Raw genomic sequence first — 21,980 nt, forward strand, 5'->3', positions numbered from 1 at the left:
ATGGCCAAGACCAGAGAGCTGTGTAAGGACATCAGGGATACAATTGTAGACCTGCACAAGGCTGGGATGGGCTACTGGACGATAGGCAAGCAGCTTGGTGAGAAGGCATCAACTGTTGGCGCAATTATTAGAAAATGGAAGAAGTTCAAGATGACGGTCGATCACCCTCAGTCTGGGGCTCCATGCAAGATCTCACCTCGTGGGGCATCAATGATCATGAGGAAGGTGAGGGATCAGCCCAGAACTACACGTCAGGACCTGGTCAATGACCTGAAGAGAGCTGGGACCACAGTCTCAAAGAAAACCATTAGTAACACACTACGCCGTCATGGATTAAAATCCTGCAGCGCACGCAAGGTCCCCCTGCTCAAGCCAGCGCATGTCCAGGCCCGTCTGAAGTTTGCCAATGACCATCTGGATGATCCAGAGGAGGAATGGGAGAAGGTCATGTGGTCTGATGAGCTTTTTGGTCTAAACTCCTTCCCTCAGTAAGAGCATTGAAGATGGGTCGTGGCTGGGTCTTCCAGCATGACAACGACCTGAAACAAACAGCCAGGGCAACTAAGGAGTGGCTCCGTAAGAAGCATCTCAAGGTCCTGGTGTGGCCTAGCCAGTCTCCAGACCTGAACCCAATAGAACATTTTTGGAGGGAGCTGAAAGTCCGTATTGCAGAGCGACAGCCCCGAAACCTGAAGGATCTGGAGAAGGTCTGTATGGAAGAGTGGGCCAAAATCCCTGCTGCAGTGTGTGCAAACCTGGTCAAGACCTACAGGAAACGTATGATCTCTGTAATTGCAAACAAAGGTTTCTGTACCAAATATTAAGTTCTGCTTTTCTGATGTATCAAATACTTATGTCATGCAATAAAATGTAACTTAATTACTTAAAAATCATACAATGTGATTTTCTGGATTTTTGTTTTAGATTCCGTATCTCACAGTTGAAGTGTACCTATGATAAAAATTACAGACCTCTACATGCTTTGTAAGTAGGAAAACCTGCAAAATCGGCAGTGTATCAAATATTTGTTCTCCCCACTGTATCTCTATTGTATATTCCAGTTGGGAGGACATTTGCTTTGCTACTGTACTTAATGGCTGCACCTTCAGTGGAGCATCCTCTTCCCTCTGATCCGTCTCTCTCTGTCTTCTCATGATCAGCCCACACTAAGGATGTCCTCATTTGGAGACCACACCACAGCTGTGCTGTGAAGGGACACACTCCCAACAGGGCCAAAATATCTCAGCATGCATATGTTGCTTTTTTGATCTCCAGATGAGTGGGGCAGCAACGGTATTCTACTACATAGACATTAGCAGTATAATGTTAAAAACAAGTTACTAGTAACCAAAGCACAGGGAAAAGGAGAATTACCATAATGACCGCAGAAATAACAGATGGCAATGGAAAAAATTATCATCACTATGTGATCATGTATGCAATATCAAACATCTGTTATTAAATGATAATTACATATAGTGTGGCAATTGCTCTTTGGGCTCTATTTTCGGCTGCCATTAAGGCATTGCTAGTGTCAAATGCATTCTGCCTAAGAGCCCTTAGGCCTACGTGTGCATATATTGCCTTATGCTCATGGAACGAGAGATTCGATTTATGATATCATCATGGGTTAATGGTGAGAACATACACGGCTCGAATGCAATGCAAATTTGTCTGCTATTTCTGGAGAAGTGCAAATATCATCATGGTTCCATTATGTTTTTTTAATGTATTTTTTATTAATTTTTTTAGGGGGCAGATCAGCTTTAATATTGCAGATAGATTGTAACTTCCATCAATGTAATTGTCTGCATCACTTCCAATCCCCCATTTGGGTTTTTTTCTCGCAAATATATATATATATACATACACATACATACACATACATACGCAGTCAATTTTACAATAATTATCTTTTGTTTGTTTTTACTCCTGAACTTCCTCTACCCTCAACCTCTCTGATCATTTCCATGACGTTTATAAAACATTACATTTGGGAGCAGTATAACGGTGATTAGACATTCCCCCCTTCTTTTTATATTGGAGCTTTATCCATCTCCTGTGAAAAGTTTGGATGTGCGTAAAACCCTCCGTAGTCTAAGTTAGCTTCTCTGTATTATACGCCCACGGGGAGCAATTATAGTGACTGTAACTGTATTTAGAGATAGCCTATTTAAAACAAGTTGTGGTTTTGTTTTATTAGAATTTGATTAGAACTATACACTGTCTTTTTAGGCCTAGTGAATTTAATCTTACTTATTGACCATGTTTGGCATGTCCATGTCCAGACTGCAATTTACAGTAGGCCTAGCCCCTATATCAGTGCAAATGCTATAGCCTATTAAATATATATATATATATATATATATATATATATATGTTTTAAGTGAGAAGTAAGCATTGGTCTGAAGCCAAAAATTAATTAAATTCACATGAGCACCACAATACGTACTTCACCCATGCTCTACCAAGGTTTTCCAGCACACAACTTTGACCTACTACAGTAGCTACAATACCTTCAGAAAGTATTCGTAGCCCTTGACCTAGTCCACATTTTGTTGTGTTACAGCCTGAGAAACCTGCACACTGCTCTTGGTAGTATCACTGCTCTTTAATAAGCTTTAGGTGTTGTGTTACAGCCTGAATTTAAAACAGATTAAATTGTTTTTTTCTCACCCCTCTACACACAATACCCCATAAAGACAAAGTGAAAACATGTTTTAAGACATTTTAGTAAATGTATTGAAAATGAAATACAGAAATATCTCATTCACTTACAGTACCAGTCAAATATTTGGACACACCTACTCATTCCAGGGTTTGTCTTTATTTGTACTATTTTCTACATTGTAGAATAATAGTGCAGACATCAAAACTCTGAAATAACACATATTGAATCATGTAGTTACCAAAAAAGTGTTAAATCAAAATATATTTTATATTTGAGATTCTTCAAAGTAGCCACCCTTTGCCTTGATGACAGCTTTGCACATTCTTGGCATTCTCTCGACCAGCTTAATGAGGAATGCTTTTCCAACAGTCTTGAAGGAGTTCCCACATATGCTGAGCACTTGTTGGCTGCTTTTCCTTCACTCTGCAGTCCAACTCATCCCAAACCATCTCAATTGGGTTGAGGTGAAGTGATTGTGGAGGCCAGGTCATCTGATGCAGCACTCAATCACTCTCCTTGGTCAAATAGCCCTTACACAGCCTGGAGGTGTGTTTTGGGTTATTGTCCTGTTGAAAAACAAAGGATAGTCCCACTAAGCCCAAACCAGATGGGATGGCATATCGCTGCAGAATGCTGTGGTAGCCATGCTGGTTAAGTGTGCCTTGAATTCTAAATAAATCACTGACAGTGTCACCAGCAAAGCACCCCCACACCATCACACCTCCTCCTTCATGCTTCACGGTGGGAACCACACATGCAGGGATCATCTGTTCACCTACTCTGCGTCTCACAAAGACACAGCGGTTGGAAGCATAAATCTCACATTTGGACTCATCAGACCAAAGGACAGATTTCCACCTGTCTAATGTCCATTGCTCGTGTTTCTTGGCCCAAGCAAGTCTCTTCTTCTTATTGGTGTCCTTTAGTAGTGGTTTCTTTGCAGCAATTCGACCATGAAGGCCTGATTCATGCAGTCTCCTCTGGACAGTTGATGTTGAGATGTGTCTGTTACTTGAACTCTGTGAAGCATCTATTTTGGCTGCAATCTTATCTTCTGCAGCAGAGTTAACTCTGGGTCTTCCTTTACTGTGGCGGTCATCATGAGAGCCAGTTTCGGGAATATGTTCCGGGATTCTTCAGATAGCATTGAGGAGTACACCACATCAGTCACTGGCCTCATCAATAAGTGCATCGATGACGTCATCCCCACAGTGAACGTACGTACATACCCCAACCAGAAGCCATGGATTACAGGCAACATCCGCACTGAGCTAAAGGGTAAAGCTGCCGCTTTCAAGGAGCGGGACTCTAACCCGGAAGCTTATAAGAAATCCCGCTATGCCCTCCGACGAACCATCAAACAGGCAAAGAGTCAATACAGGACTAAGATTGAATCGTACTACACCGGCTCTGATGCTCGTCGGTTGTGGCAGGGCTTGAAAACTATTACAGACTACAAAGGGAAGCACAGCCGTGAACTGCCCAGTGACACAAGCCTACCAGACGAGCTAAATCACCTCTATGCTCACTTCGAGGCAAGCAACACTGAAGCATGCATGAGAGCATCAGCTGTTCCGGATGACTATGTGATCACGCTCTCTGTAGCCGATGTGAGTAAGACTTTTAAGCAGGTCAACATTCACAAGGCCGCAGGGCCAGACAGATTACCAGGACGTGTACTCCGAGCATGTGCTGACCAACTGGCAAGTGTCTTCACTGACATTTTCAACATGTCCCTGTCTGAGTCCGTAATACCAACATGTTTCAAGCAGACCACCATAGTCCCTGTGCGCAAGGACACTAAGATAACCTGCCTAAATGACTACCGACCCGTAGCACTCACGTCTGTAGCCATGAAGTGCTTTGAAAGGCTGGTCATGGCTCACATCAACACCATTATCCCAGAAACCCTAGACCCACTCCAATTTGCATACCGCCCCAACAGATCCACAGATGATGCAATCTCTATTGCACTCCACACTGCCCTTTCCCACCTGGACAAGAGGAACACCTACGTGAGAATGCTATTCATTGACTATAGCTCAGCATTCAACACCATAGTGCCCTCAAAGCTCATCACTAAGCTGAAGATCCTGGGACTAAACACCTCCCTCTGCAACTGGATCCTAGACTTCCTGACGGGCCGCCCCCAGGTGGTAAGGGTAGGTAACAACACGTCTGCCACGCTAATCCTCAACACGGGGGCCCCTCAGGGGTGCGTGCTCAGTCCCCTCCTGTACTCCCTGTTCACCCATGACTGCATGGCCAAGCACGACTCCAACACCATCATTAAGTTTGCCGACGACACAACAGTGGTAGGCCTGATCACCGGCAAAGATGAGACAGCCTATAGGGAGGAGGTCAGAGACCTGGCCGTGTGGTGCCAGGATAACAACCTCTCCCTCAACGTGACCAAGACAAAGGAGATGATTGTGGACTACAGGAAAAAAAAGAGGACTGAGCATGCCCCCATTCTCATCGACGGGGCTGTAGTGGAACAGGTTGAGAGCTTCAAGTTCCTTGGTGTCCACATCACCAACAAACTATCATGGTCCAAACACACCAAGACAGTCATGAAGAGGGCACGACAAAACCTATTCCCCTTCAGGAGACTGAAAAGATTTGGCATGGGGTCCTCAGATCCTCAAAAAGGTATACAGCTGCACCATCGAGAGCATCCTGATTGGTTGCATCACCGTCTGGTATGGCAACTGCTCGGCCTCCGACCGCAAGGCACTACAGAAGGTAGTGCGTACGGCCCAGTACATCACTGGGGTCAAGCTTCCTGCCATCCAGGACCTCTATACCAGGCGGTGTCAGAGGAAGGCCCTAAAAATTGTCAAAGACTCAAGCCACCCTAGTCATAGACTGTTCTCTCTGCTATCGCACGGCAAGCGGTACCGGAACGCCAAGTCTAGGTCCAAAAGGCTTCTCAACAGCTTCTACCCCCAAGCCATAAGACTCCTGAACAGTTAAACATTGGCTACCCGGACTATTTGATTTGATTTGGTCATAGCGCTTGATGGTTTTTGCAACTGCACTTGAATAAACTTTTTCCGGATTGACTGATCTTCATGTCTTAAAGTAATGATGGACTGTTGTTTCTCTTTGCTTATTTGAGCTGTTCTTGCTATAATATGGACTTGGTATTTTACCAAATAGGGCTATCTTCTGTATACCACCCCTACCTTGTCACAACACAACTGATTGACTCAAACGCATTAAGAAGGAAAGAAATACCACAAATTAACTTTTAAGAAGGCACACATGTTAATTGACATGCATTCCAGGTGACTACCTCATGAAGCTGGTTGAGAGAATGCCAAGAGTGTGTAAAGCTGTCATCAAGGCAAAGGGTGGCTACATTGAAGAATCTCAAATATAAAATATATTTTGATTTGTTTAAAATAAAATTGGTTACTACATGATTCCATATGTGTTATTTCATAGTTTTGATGTCTTCACTATTATTCTACAATGTAGTAAAATAGTAAAAAAATAAAAATAAAGACAAACCCTGGAATGAGTAGGTGTGTCAGGACCTGAGTCAATACATATTAGAATCACCATTGGCAATGATTGCAGATGTGAGTCTTTCTGGGCAAGTCTTTGCACACCTGGATTGTGCAATATTTGCACATTATTCTTTTTAAGATTCTTCAAGCTCTGTCAAGTTGGTCGTTGATCATTTTAGACAGCAAGTCTTGCCATAGATTTCTATGACAATTTAAGTCAAAACTGTAACTAGGCCACTCAAGAATATTCAATGTCGTCTTGGTAAGGAACTCCAGTGTATATTTGGCCTTGTGTTTTAGGTTATTGTCCTGTTGAAAGGTGAATTTGTCTCCCAGTGTCTGTTGGAAAGCAGACTGAACCAGGTTTTCCTCTAGGATTTTACCTGTGCTTAGCTCTATTCCATTTATTTTTATCCTAAAAAATAAAATAAAAGCTTCCTTCTTTGCACTCTGTTATGTAGCCCCGTGTAGCTCAGTTGGTAGAGCATGGCGCTTGCAACACCAGGGTTGTGGGTTCGATTCCCACGGGGGGCCAGTATGAAAAAATGTAATAAAAATGTATGCTATCAGTACCTGTAAGTCGCTCTGGCTAAGAGCGTCTAGTAAATGACTAAAATGTTTTAAAAAATGTAGGTTAGTATTGTGAAGTAACTACAATGTTGTTGATCCATCCTCAGTTTTCTCCTATCACAACCGTTTAAACTGTTATATATTCCCCATTGGCCTCATGGTGAAAACCCTGAGCATTTTCCTTCCTCTCCGGCAACTGAGTAAGTAAGGAAGCCTGTATCTTTGTAGTGACTGGGTGTATTGATACACCATCCAAAGTATAATTAATACCATATTCAAGGGGATATTCAATGCCTGCTTTTTTTACCCATCTACCAAGATCTGCCCTTCTTTGCGAGGCATTGGAAAACCTCCCTGGTCTTTGTGGTTGAATCTGTGTTTGAAATTCATTGCTTGACTGAGGGACCTTACAGATAATTGTACAGTATGTGTGGGGTAAAGAGATGAGGTAGTCAATTAAAAACACATAGAGTCCATGCAACTTATTATGTGACTTGTTAAGCACATTTTTACTCCTGAACGTATTTAGGCTTGCCATAACAAAAGGGTTGAATACTTATTGACTTTCATTTTTAATTAATGTGTAAAAATGTTTTAAAACATAATTCCACTTTGACATTATGGGGTATTGTGTCTAGTGCCAGTGACACAAAATCTAAATGTAATCAATTTTAAATTCAGGCTGTAACACAACAACATGTGGAAAAAGTCAATGGGTGTGAATACTTTCTGAAGGAACTGTATGTTGGCCTATTGTACTTCCAACAATGTGTATGCAGGTTGCTTAGGATTCCAACCTTCTCAAACAGCCTAATTCATACTCATAGAGGAGGTGATCCCACAATAATGGGATGTTTTTGTTAATTTCTCTTGGTTGTAAAAATTCATTTTATCACATAGCTAACTAAGTTAGCAAGCATGGCATTTTCTTTTGACAGCGCGCAGGTCGCGCAAGCAAGCAATGATCATTATGATGTTATTATTTTACCTGGATGCTTCATGTGCAACCTGCACCCCTGCTACTTTTTACTTGTGGATGGCGACTTCAGGTTTTCGGGAACACATTTAAAAGTAACTTGACACTGTGTTAATGCATAAAGTAAGGGATAGAATTTGCTCTGGATCTTCTATCAGCGACACATCTGTTCTGGTGTATGCATGTATTATAAATTAGCAGCGTGGCAGTTTTCCCAAAGTCCCCAAAGTTTGGTGTATCTAACTGCCTATAATAGCAGCCAAGGACATACGCTAGCTTATTTGTTTGTGCTCTGATTCCACGCAAGTGTCCAGGTCAGCAGTTTATACATTTCGCTACACCCGCAATAACATCTGCTAAATATGTGACCAATAAAATGTTATTTTATTTTATTTTATTTGGACTTCAGCCATATGGAACACCTCTCATAGCACAATATACCTAGCTTGCCAGCTACCTTCTTTTTGCTTCTCCAACTGGTTTTAGTTAGCTAGCTACAGCTGCTAGCCTTATACTAGCTAGCTGCTAGTGTTGCACAGCAACTGAGTTGCACCCGGTTTTAGAACGCTGAGATTCGGCTGAAAAGATGTTAGCATTGTCAGAAATGGTACAAAAAGGTAGCACATCATTGGTTTATTTTGGGCAGAAATGTGAGAGCAGTAAATTGTGAATTGAATAAAAAATGTTGCACCTAAAAATGTATTCAGTCTAAATAGATTTAAGTCTAATGGTCACCTTATGGACGATGTAGCCTCGTTTTAATGCGACGTCTAGAATTTGAGCTAGGTTTGGGCAAAACATTGTCTGACGACCCTAATGCTAAAGACCCTGTCAAAAATCCGGTATCGTGGTTCTTGGATCATGACGAGAGGTGGAGATGGTGTTAAGTACCTCCAATGAAGTTTATTCGTGATTTTTCATCGACATTGGTGTCATATTGGCTTACACATGATGGTTGGGAGATTTGAATTGAACATTGAGCTTCAACCAATGCATACTATAGTCGTGCCAACCATCAATGTATTTCCATATTAAAGCATTGCAATTAGAATAATGTAGACTGCAAACATGTAAAAAATATTTAGCATATATAGGGCAGGCTATTTAACGAACTAGGCTATAATGGACTAACATTCGAATTGGAGTTGATGACAACGCTCTGATTGGCCAGTGAGGGGCCAAGCTTCGACAAACCCACAACTTGATTATTCATCAAAACCCAACCCTTTCGCGCCGCCACCAGCTACTGCGCCCATAATTCTGGTTGTGAAAATGGCAAAAATATTTCTGACACACCCCGAACCAATAACACTACCGCCAGCGCTAAGATTTACCATTGCTTTAGGTTTGTCAAACTAGAGCCCTTTATGTTCACGTATTTATTGATTATAAAGTATAACTACAATGTGAGCATGTTTGACAAATGAAACGTTAAGGTTAATCTAAAGAAATGTAAACGATTACAATGGGTTTTCTCGTTGATTGAAGAAGGTTCTGTTCATTTCCTGGTCTGAGAATTGATGGGCAAATGGGCGTGTTCCACAGCACGGTTAATGGTACAGTTAATGCAGAAGTAGCTTATCCCAGGGGGACGTACATGTTTTATCTCCCAGATTGTGTTTATGCTCTAAAGCATGGAATAGCACCTGTATTGCAGTGTGTGTTAGGAAAATACTTATACGTTTGTTAACTGAACATGTTGTTTGGTATTTCATGTCTTGTGATTGATAATTGATCATGATGTCAATTGGGTTGTTCTCATTGGTCAGATGCATTATGGGTAGTGTTATTTAAAACCCTGTCATTTCTCTTGTTAGAGGGAGAGAAGGGGGTAAAGTTGGGCTCGATTTAGTTTATGTTCCTTGTGTTGCAACGTCCAGTTGATTATTTTTGTATATGTTGAACAGTCGCTGGCTAAGTCTTCACTTGCAAATAAAAAGCCTCAATCTGGCAAGAAAAATCAGATCTGAATGATTGCCTCGTCACTGTTAAAATCCTACCGCTGGGTCGACTTTACAAGCCTACATGATACACTTGGCATTCCGTAATATTGTAGCACAGTATCCTGTATTAAGAAAAGCAAAAATGTTGCCAAGATATTGTGAAGAATCGGTGCTACAGCGTTACAGCAATGTTCCACTAACCATTATGAGGACACTGTGCTAGCTGGGTATTAGCAATGTCCTGACAGTGTTGAACATGGAACTGTAAGACATAATTGTCTATCTGCCTCCCTCTACCTCCCTGCTATGAAGCTCTGTCTGTTCTCTCTCTCTGCCTGCTCTCTGCTCACTCTCCCTCTCGGCTCACACGCCCTTATATTGCAGCGACAGCAAAAACACATGGGTCAAACTCTACTCCCAAAGGGGTTAAGAAAAGAGTGTGAGTAGAATACGTGTGTGTAGAATACTAGTCGTGGGACGCCAGGGACCTAACAGAAGGAGTTGCAATCATAAAATGCAGTGCTTATGTTGTTGTTATGGCATCACTATTAATGTAGTGTCAGGGTAGCTGCTGATGATGACTACTTTTCATAATACATAACCCAGAACACACACACGCACGCACACACACTCTGAAACAAAAGCGAGAGAGTCACCTTTGTAACTTGTCCCGAAGGTCCCTTATAAAATAGTGAGGGGGCCCAGGGAATAGAAAGGTGAGATTCACATACTTAATGTAGATAACGAGGCCAATTAATTATCTGAGAAATGAGGGGAAGAGGAAGTAAGGGCCCATTGGGCTTTGGGTAGCAATAGCTTTGAGAGAAACAGTGGCAGTGTCACGCCTGCTGCCCCTCTCCGGCGCTCGACGTCACTGGTCTACTAACCACCGGTCCTGGCAACCCATCATTACGCACACCTGGCAACCTTCATTACGCACACCTGCGCCTCATCATTAGGCACACCTGGACTTCATCACTTCCCTTATTACTTCCCCTTTATTTAGCCCTCTGTTGTCATCAGTCCTTAGGTGTTATTGGTTTTTCCGCTTAAGACATGATGTCATCACCGTCCATGGGTTAATGGTGAGAATGTACATGGCGGCAATGAAATTATGTCTGCTATTTCTGGAGAAGTGCAAATATGATCTGTAAGATGGTTCCATGATGTTTATAAAACATTAGATTTGCGAGCAGTATAACAGTTAGTGGACATTCCCCCCTTCTCTTTATACTGTATTGGATCTTTATCTTTTATACGTGTCCAATGTTCAAAGTTTCTGATATTTTTTTATAACCCAACCCTGATCTGTACATCTCCACAACTTTGTCCCTAACCTGTTTGGAGAGCTCCTTGGTCATGGTGCCGCTTGCTTGGTGGTGCCCCTTGCTTAATGGTGTTGCAGACTCTGGGGCCTTTCAGAACGGGTGTATATATACTGAGATCATGTGACACTTAGATTGCACACAGGTGAACTTTATTTAACTAATTATGTGACTTCTGAAGGTCATTGGTTGCACCAGATCTTATTTAGGAGCTTCATAGCAAAGGGGATGAATACATATGCACGCACCACTTTTCCGTTATTTATTTTTTCGAATTTCTTGAAACAAGTTATTTTTTTCATTTCACTTCACCAATCTGGACTATTTTCTTTATGTCCATTACATGAAATCCGAATAAAAATCCATTTAAATCACAGGTTGTTATGCAACAAAATAGGAAAAACACCAAGGGGGATAAATACTTTTGCAAGGCACTGTATCTGTACAGTCATACATTTTCTGATACTCTTCACACTAGCCCTTTAATACGTCACTTCCTGCTGGTTTCACTTCCTAGTTCCAGAGATATGTGGAAGGCTACCCAAAACGTTTGACCCAAGTTAAACAATTTAAAGGCAATGCTACCAAATACTAATTGAGTGTATGTAAACTTCTGACCCACTGGGAATGTGATGAAAGATATAAAAGCTTAAATAAATCATTCTCTCTACTATTATTCTGACATTTCACATTCTTAAAATAAAGTGGTGATGCTAACTGACCTAAGACAGGGAATTTTTACTAGGATTAAATATCAGGAATTGTGAAAAACTGAGTTGAAATGTGTTTTGCTAAGGTGTATGTAAACTTCAGACTTCAACTTTATGTTCGCCTACGGCGATCTGAGTGTTGCCGTTAGAGGGAAATCTCTAGGCAGGTCAGAGTGTACCAACACAGATGGAAAATATATGAGACAGAATACCAGCAAAAACAGCCAGTATTATAAACTATTCTAATATGGTTTTATAGAAAAATGTGTGCTGTGCAAGTACAATAAAGTTTTCATCCATGAAAAAAATCATGAATGCCAAATGCGAAACCTCTCCACTGTTATTCAATTTATGGTATAGCCTACAGTATAAATATAAGCCATGCTGTGTATGTTTACATATTTCAGAATAAAGGCTACTCTTTCTAAACTACTGAGATCTTTCTAAGGCATATCTGATGTTAATGTCTCAATCTGAGAACAAAACCATGGTCATTATCCTGAATCGTTGGTCTGAGTTTGAAATTGTCAAGCAAAGATACTGTATATACATGAACCACTGTGGTTCTAAACATGAATGGATTCCGACCTAGATTCATCCATAATATAAATATAATATTTTCCAGGATACCAGGCATTCCAACCCCCAGACTCTCACACAGAGCAGGTCACCAGTTGGCATGGCTTCAGATGAGACACACACACACGGTACAGCTGTGTTACGGTGCGTTTAGGGTGCCTGTCGCAACGTGTTTCGTTTGTTTTCCCACCAATGCTATGCCAGAGCCCCGGGGGAGCAAACTGTATTTCTGTTTGGGTACACAGCATCGCTGGGAGATGTGGCTAATCATACTGTACCTAGAAATCCTTTATTGTAAGAGGAGCTATATTGTTTGTCATTTTTTAGCAGACGCTCTTATCCAGAGCGACTTACAGTTAGTGAGTGCATACATAATTTTTCATACTGGCCCCCTGTGGGAATCGAACCCACAACCCTGGCGTTGCAAACGCCATGTTCTACCAACTGAGCTACATCCCTGCCGGCCATTCCCTCCCCTACCCTGGACAACGCTGGGCCAATTGTGCGCCGCCCCATGGCTCTCCCGGTCGCGGCCGGCTACGACAGAGCCTGGATACGAACCAGGATCTCTAGTGGCACAGCTAGCACTGCGATGCAGTGCCTTAGACCACTGCGCCACTCGGGAGATATATACAGATAACATGCTGCCAATTATTCTACTGAGATCATAGGCATGCCCATGGGTGTGCCTCCAAGCAATCGTTCCCTTGTACAGTAGCTGCAGTAAGCACTTTCCAATAACACTCCAGTATCTATCCATGCAGATGACCTGAATTTTAATATGGATCGTACGACTTAGACTCAGCCTCGATGACGTCACTGCATTCCACTTCTGTATATACTTAGGCCTAAATGGCCTCCACGTTCGCAAATCCATTTGCACAGTGTACACATACTGACAGTGTTCAGTGAAAACGCTCACTTTTCCAATCAACTTCATTTGCATCTAGTGCAGCCCTGTTCCGGTTAGGGGGAATAGGCTTGATATAACAGGATATAATGAGCCACGTCCGAGCCAGTGGGTGTACTTGTACTACTTGCCTAAAGCAATTATCCCACTGATGTTACAGTTTGTTTCAATCTGATAGGGCAGGCAGGCCCCACAGATATGATGTGGTAATGTGACCAGTGGAGATTTCAGGCAAAGCTCTTCGTGGTGAGCTCATAGGCACATCAGGGCATCTCTGGTTTCATCAGAGCTCTTAGAGACTATTCACTGACACACTCAACCATCAACTCTCAGTGCCAGTGATTGTGCTTATATTCAACTAATGGTAAACGAAATGGCAATTCTCGTCAAGTTTATGCTTGTTGCTGTGTCACACTCGAAACAGGCTTAGAAATAATGAATTGCAAAATAAATCATATAAGAGCATATCAAATCATTACGAACCACAAATATTGCAGATAATATTGTTATTTTATAATAATAATAATAATATGCCATTTAGCAGACGCTTTTATCCAAAGCGACTTACAGTCATGTGTGCATACATTTTTACGTATGGGTGGTCCCGGGGATCGAACCCACTACCCAGGCGTTACAAGCGCCATGCTCTACCAATTGATTATATACAGTATAAATGCTGGTCTGATCACATTGTAACAAGGAACTTTGTATTTTTATCCTACAAACAATACAAATGACATTACAACAATGAGTTGACACTAACTTGCCCCCCATCCCTAACTAGTACAAACCAAAAACAGCCAGCTCAGTCTCCCCTTCCCCATTCCTAAGCATCAGCCCATGGTAGATACCCACCCCCGCCTCTGTGTAGAGCCCCAGCGGTACTGTACTCTACTCACCCTCTCAATCTTCTCCAGCCACTCCTTGTTCTGGGCCAGCTCGGCCATGAAGGCCTGGTGCTTCAGCCACTTCTTGTGCAGCTTCTGCGTCTCATCGCGGGACGTGTCACGAGCCATGAGCATCTTCTCTGCCACCCAGTCTCCAAGCTGAGGGACAAGGGACAGAGCTGTCAGCACAGGATGATCATCCCACTCAATGCATTTGTACTGTCATCTAGGTGGTCAATGTAGGCTACTAACAGATGTGTACAGAGTACCATAGATGCCAACATACATAGAGACACACACACACACATGCAGGCACGTGTCTGTACACACACACACACGCACACACACAATACCTGAACAAGCACAAACAGAGACGTATTCAGGCTGAACATATGACCATAGTCACGTGAAAAACTAAAAGATAAATGCACACAAAGGGTAAAAAATAAACACACATAGAAAAGAATAGAAAAGCAATCATCCAAACACATGAACACAGAAACACACACAAGGTCAAGCACATGCATATTAAACACATACAGCAGACACATGTATGCAGACACACGTGTTGTACACACACGCATACACATGGTTACAGGAATTCATTCACATGTACACAGAACACGCACAAGCACACCTCAACACAAGCAAATAATCCATTGGCACATTAGGTACAAAAGCAAGCTGACCATTACATTTAAGGCCAAACATACAAATTGACATGCAAATATCCCTGCCCATTCAACATCATCAGTACAAGCAATATAAAAATAACTATCTATCTCCTGCCTGCCACCCACATATTTCCACCCCCATCCTCTGGACTAGTCTCTCCCGTCCTCGACTGCTACTTCCCAGACATCTATCGGGAAATCTGTTCCATTTACCGGCAGGCAGCGTTTAACGGGAACGCCCCATAGGGTTGTGATGGATGGCCGTACGTATCCACATCCTCAACCTGCCCATCCAGGTAGGAATAAAGCACAAATCCTCCACAGTCAGAGAGAGAGAGAGATGCTGCAAGAATCAAAACAAACCAGCAGCAAGGCAAAGCTGCTCCTAAAAAAAAAAACGGAGGTAAGATGACGCTGAGGCTGCACTAGCCTCTCTGCTGCTGCGTTGCCGTGTTGCCGTGGCACGTTGCCGTGGCTGGTATGTTCAATCCAGAGAGAGGGAGATGGATGAGGAGGGGAGAAAAATCTCCCCAAAACAATAAAATGGCTCCAGGAGCAGGTTTGCCCCTCCCCGTGAACCCTCTCCTCTCCCTCTCATTCAGCCCCCACCTTCAGCGAACAGGCTGGTGGAGGACGGGCCTGGATTTGGAAGCATCAGCGATGGCCTGGAGGCTCAGTGGTTGTGGTTAGTGATGCTGTGAGGAGAGGGAGGGATGGGATGTGGGAGGAGGGGGCTGGCGTTTGATAGTCGAGGAGGGAGGATGGAGGTGAGAGATTCTGCTCCTCTGGCTCCTCCAAAGAAATCCAGACACGCTCGTCTCTCTTCAGAACACCTCACGACTCCTCTTTCACATTCCTATTGTCTTTCTTCTCTCTCTCTCTCTCTCTCTCTGCTGCAGTCTTTGCCTCTTCCAGCAGCACGCGGCTATATTCCGGGCTGTAACAAGCCCCAGTTTCCCCAACCCTGCTACTGCTGCAGTGGCTGAGCAGAGCGAGGTAATGCACTGGATGGAGCCAGCAAGGGAGAGAGGAGGGGAGGGGGAGTGGGTGAGCAGCAGAGAGAGAGAGAGATCCTACGCTGTTGTGAGGCGTCACCAGGGAGAATGCTCTGCACTTGAAATTACATCATTGAGCGGAGGGGAAGGTATATCTGTGGTTTGATAGATTTACTGCTTTCCTTTCGTTTAAAGGGTCCATGGCATATTCCTCTCCAACGCCCCTGCTTTTCTCCTCAACCTCTCAGCATCCTGCTCTCTGGAGGCCAGGACCACCCCTGGATGCTGCCCTCCTGACCAGAGAGGTCAGTGGGGGTCACAGGCAGATAGCCCCTCCTGGGACTCCAAATGAATTGGGCCCATGTGGAGACTGGGAGGCAGCAGCTTATGGGAAATATAGGAATGACGCTCATCAAATGGACTCCAGTGTACCACTGCTATTAGAGATGATGAGCCTCTGCCTCCAGTCCACAGTCAGGTCAGATCAATGTGATGTCCCTACATGGGGGTCATCACCAGGGTGACCAGGCCTCCTCCTCCTCATGGCTCCATCTTACCATCTCACTCAAAGAATAGGTCAGATAGAGCTAAACAGGTCCATCTCATATCTATAGGCAAACTATTCCCTTTACTGTATATTGCACTTTATTTTTGGGATGCAGCCATAGACAAGTGAACTAGCAAAATCTAGAATTCTTCTAGAATTGAGGTTCAGAATGGAGCATGGTAAAAAACTACCGCTGGACATGCACCAACCCTTTCTTCTCAAGCCAGTAGAGCTTAAGCTGGAAAGTGAAGAACGCACTTCTGACTTGGTTCTGCACGTTTTTACAAACTGTCGCAGTGTGTGTCAGTCTCATACATTAGGCCACACACAGGGAGGGAAAGCTTCTCACACAGATACACACTCCCTTTCCCCTGAATTAATGATGGAGGTGGTGGTGAATTATTCAATGCAGGGCAGGCAGAGAGGAAGTTGTAGAAACTGAATAAAGCTCTGGGTTAGGTAGGGTAGCTCTGGGGCAGACTATGAGACCCTTTGAACAGCTGATACATCCAGGTTGGGCACTGGACACTGAATATGGCTCTCCTGACCCATAGACACACAGCACAGCTTAAGCATGGCAGTCAAAGTCATGTCACAGCAAAGCATGATCTTCATTAACAACCAAATGACAACCGTATGACAAGTATCCACCGACTATCAACTAGGTCCACCTCTCTCAAGGGGTTTGCCAGAAGTTGACTGTCCAGTCAGAAAGATCCAGCAGGTCAAACAACATCCAATCACATGTATACCTCAGATGAGTCAAGTTCGTCTGTCACTCCATCCCCAAGTTAAGCATCTAACACAGCAGCCGGCCGGCTCAAATCCTTCAACTTACATAAAACAAAAACAAAAAGGTCACCCCTGATATAAAGATTGAGGAAGGATAGACCCCACCAAAGGTCTTTCAGATATCATTCAATTCCAGGTAAGCAGAGTTTTAGTATATCACTGAATCCAGCAACAAGATATCCATTTGGAGGTTTAAGCCTGACCCCCTGTGGTCCCAAGCAGAGCCTTTTTTTGAACCCTTACTACCTCCCATTGGTTATTCCATTGATATGCCAGTGTTGGTTTTGACACTATTCATGTTGTGTCCTACCTCGTGGCAGTCCTGTAGTAACCTCTGGAGCCCCCACTGGCCGTTGAGCCTCTCCAGCCACTGTTGGGCCAGTTCCCGGTTCTGGTTGCCTCTGTGGAGGAGAGAGACATAGAGCCATTCATTCACACACTGCTCAATTCATTCACACACTGCATCAATCACTCTACTGGTATCTGCAACTGTAACTCTATGATGTAGATGGATTTTGGTGCAGCACACCGAACAACAGTGAGTCCATTGTAAAGACATGAGTCTGCCAACGGTCTCATCTAAATATCTCCCTAACGTGGTCGCCCCATGCTATTGTTGGGGTGGAGAATTGAATATGGGGTAACTAGGCCCCTCCTTGCCTCACCCATCAGTATGAATTTCATGCTCTGCTGTTAAGGCAAGTATCAACAAGGGGAGTTTCTTTCAGTTGCTAGTCTCCTCTGTGTACCATTGTGTTTGTGAAGCCCACCTGCTACCAAGACCACTTCATTATCACTATAGTATAATTAACTCATATTTCAAGGATGAAGAACATGTTATATTTCAATATCCATAGTGCAATCATACAGTGCCTTCAGAAAGTATTCAGACCCCTTGATTTTTTCCACATTTTGTTACGTTACAGCCTTATTCTAAAATTGATAAAATTGTTTTTTTCCCCTCTTTTGCTACGAGACTCGAAATTGAGCTCAGGTGCATCCTGTTTCCATTGATCATCCTTGAGATGTTTCTACAACTTGATTGGAGTCCACCTGTGGTAAATTCAATTGATTGGACATGATTTGGAAAGGCACACACCTGTCTATATAAGGTCCCACAGTTGACAGTCCATGTCAGAGGAAGAAATTAAGCCATGAGGTCGAAGGAATTGTCCGTAGAGCTCCAAGACAGGATTGTGTCAAGGCACAGATCTGGGGAAGGGTGCACATTTTTTTTTTCAGCATTGAAGGTCCCCATGAACACAGTGGCCTCCATCATTCTTAAATGGAAGAAGTTTGGAACCACCAAGACTCTTCCTAGAGCTGGCCGGCCGGCCAACCTGAGCAATCGGGGGAGAAGGGCCTTGGTCAGGGAGGTGACCAAGAACCCGATGGTCACTCTGACAGAGCTCTAGAGTTCCTCTGTGGAGATGGGAGAACCTTCCAGAAGGACAACCATCTCTGCAGCACTCCACCAATCAGGCCTTTATGGTAGAGTGGCCAGACGGAAGCCACTCCTCAGTAAAAGGCACATGACAGCCCGCTTGGAGTTTGCCAAAGGGCACCTAAAGAATCTCAGACCATGAGAAACAAGATTCTTTGGTGTGATGAAACCAAGATGTAACTATTTGGCCTGAATGCCAAGCGTCACGTCTGGAGGAAACCTGGCACCATCCCTACGGTGAAGCATGGTGGTGGCAGCATCATGCTGTGGGGATGTTTTGCAGCAGCTGTTACGTTCGTTGTATAAAGGATTGGACCAAGGTGCAGCGTGGTATGCGTACATGTTTAATTTATTAAATAAACACTTGACAAAATAACAAAAGCAACTGAACGTGAAGTTCTAAAGGCTAACAGCAACAAGCCTAAACAGAAACAAGATCCCACAACTAAGGTAGGCAAAATGGCTACCTAAGTATGAACCCCAATCAGAGACAACGATCGACAGCTGCCTCTGATTGGGAACCACACCCGACAAAGATGAACGGAGCAAAATACAGAGAGCTCCTTGATGAAAGCCTGGTCCAGAGTGCTCAGGACCTCAGACTGGGGCGAAGGTTCACCATCCAACAGGACAACGACCCTAAGCACACAGCCAAGACAACTGAGGAGTGGCTTCGGGACAAGTTTCTGAATGTCCTTGAGTGGCCCAGCCAGAGTCCGGACTTGAACCTGATCGAACATCTCTGGAGAGACCTGAAAATAGCTGTGCAGCGATGCTCCCCATCCAACTTGACAGAGCTTGAGAGGATCTGCAGCAAATAATGGGAGAAACTCCCCAAATACAGGTGTGCCAAGCTTGTAGCGTCATACCCAAGAAGACGCAAGGCTGTAACCACTGCCAAAGGTGCTTCAACAAAGTACTGAGTAAAGGGTCTGAATACTTATGTAAAAGTAATATTTCAGGGGGGGTTACATTTGCAAAAAAATCTATTTGCTGTTTTTGCTTTGTCATTATGGGGCATTGTGTGTAGATTGACGAGGGTAAAAAAACAATTTAATCAAAACAAAATTTGGAAAAAGTCAAGGGGTCTGAATACTTTCCGAATGCACTGTATATGGTATTGTGCCTCTGCCAAGTGACAAGTGACACATCTACCTATTGACAAGTGACACATCTACCTGTTGACAAGTGACACATCTACCTATACCTCATGTGTTTCAGACTTGAGCACAGCACCCTCCCCTGTATAAATAAGGCCAGGTGAATATTCAGTCATGCTGCTATATGGGTCGGACTTGCCTCGCATTTCATTTTCATGCCTCTGTGCTCTTCTATGTATAGTCAAAGATGTTTAAGAAAGATTGTAAATGGCTTTGATATACAATAGCATGGTCAGACTAGAACAATCCTATGTCGCCACCCACCTGTTAGCGAGGGTGTCCACACGTTCCTTGATGCGGTCCGAGTAGATGTTGCTCTGGCTGATGAGGCTCTCTCCGGCCTCGATGACAGCCTTGATGCGATGCAGGTTGAGCTCCATGGTGGTGGTAAAGTCCTTGTGCTTCTTGATGGCAGCCTCCACCGTCTCCACCGTGGTGGGGAGCTCAATGTGAGCCAAGGCTGACTCCTGGAGGAGGACAGGGAGAATGGACAGAGTCAGAACCACATGTCAGTGAAGAGTTTATTAATGTACAAGAGAGTAGAGGGAATACAATGAAAACTGAGAGAGAAAATGGGAATATTACTGTAGTAAGCTCTTGTATAGTATGTGTGGAAAACCTTGCTCACAGACATGGGTATCATCTCATGGCATTTTATCAATAACTACATTAGCATGTTTAGTACATGCAAAAGCTGCAGATTCTATTTTGCTGAATGATAAATATGCTGATCTCTAAGGAAAATAATGAGGTCAGGTTTCAGTCATTATTGGCAAGGAACACGACAACGTTTTTATGATCAATGGATGGCATGAAAATAGCAACCCTCTCAGGTTCTATTTCATACAACAAAGCTTTACCGAGATGTCTGAATTGTGACTGCTGAATTGTTGTGTTCAACACAATTACACGTAAAGTAAAGCGATAGTGTAAGGACATTCCTAAATGTATGGTCAGATACTCGTTGAGACATGCTAATGGTTGAGAGAAACATGGGTGAAAGACCAAAAACAAGTCCATGGCACCTTGTTTGACAATTATTCAAAAAGAAATCCGTTGGCCTCTTGTTCTATAGGGAATAAGGGAGAACTGGGTCTGTGGTAAAAGTCTGTTAGCAAACCAGAACAGACATGCTCTGACACACGGACAGAGAAGTCAGGGAAATGCATGCCTTTTGACATTTCAACTGGAATGGAGCACTGTTCTGCATGCAAAGACCCTGTAATGGAGTGTACTGTATAAACTGGTGTATATATTCCAGCTTGCATAGCATAACCTATAGATAGACCATTACATACTCGCACACATGGCCCAATAAAGGAAGGTATACTGTGCATGAATATAAATGCAAAACAATGTGGCAAAAATGTTAAATGAACTATATGTTGACATTTTAACCTTATCAATTGTACTGTATAAACACCCACATATAGACAGTCAAGCCTGTGAGCCTTAATTGGCACAGTGAAGACCAAATTGCCATCACAATAGTGTGCAAGCAGATAGTTACTAGTTTTGCTGCAGGTCTGCAATGTTGCAGGTCTACGATTGGTCGTTGGTTGTGCTGTCATATCTTGCTGGGATTTCCTGCTATAGAGCCACCCATGAATTCTACATCTAGGCTAGTGATCACAGGCATATGCTGTGCTGTGTGTAACTGTAAAAGCAACCATCTGATCATTTCCACAATTACATTTTGACATTTTAGTCATTTAGCAGACGCTCTTATCCAGAGCGACTTACAGTTAGTGAGTGCATACATTATTTTATTTTATTTTTTCATACTGGCCCCCCGTGGGAAACGAACCCACAACCCTGGCGTTGCAAACACCATGCTCTACCAACTGAGCTACATCCCTGCCGGCCATTCCCTCCCCTACCCTGGACGACGCTGGGCCAATTGTGCGCCGCCCCATGGATCTCCCGGTCGCGGCCGGCTACAACAGAGCCTGAATTCGAACCAGGATCTCTAGTGGCAGAGCTAGCACTGCGATGCAGTGCCTTAGACCACTGCGCCACTCGGGAGATAATGCCCTTTCCACACCCTTTTTGGTTCCAGGTAGAACCCTTTTTGGTTCCAGGCAGAACTTTGTGTAAAGGGTTCTCCATGGAACTCAAAAGGGTTTTACCTGGAACCAAAAACTATTCTTCAAAGGGTTCTCCTATGGGGACAGCCGAAGAACCCATTTAGGTTCTAGATAGCACCTTTTTTCTAAGAGTGCAGGCCTGGAGTTTTCACTGGCAGCATAGCAGCAAATAGAACGCTGGCCATTCCCTGCAAT

The 21,980-nt window shown here is 43.6% G+C and overlaps 1 protein-coding gene across 1 annotated transcript in view; it reads right to left on the reverse strand.

Annotated features, from left to right (window-relative positions):
* LOC311105934 (spectrin beta chain, non-erythrocytic 4-like) overlaps positions 1-21,980 on the reverse strand; it is a gene marked incomplete at both ends in the record, with an annotated part of 69,015 nt that overhangs the window by 18,461 nt on the left and 28,574 nt on the right. The window contains 3 exon segments of the mRNA XM_084148168.1: positions 14,099-14,245; positions 17,405-17,495; positions 19,963-20,165. Coding sequence (XP_084004294.1) covers positions 14,099-14,245; positions 17,405-17,495; positions 19,963-20,165 — 441 coding nt within the window.

This window comes from Coregonus lavaretus (genome assembly GCF_964263955.1).
Source record: "Coregonus lavaretus genome assembly, chromosome: 30".
NCBI lineage: Eukaryota > Metazoa > Chordata > Actinopteri > Salmoniformes > Salmonidae > Coregonus > Coregonus lavaretus.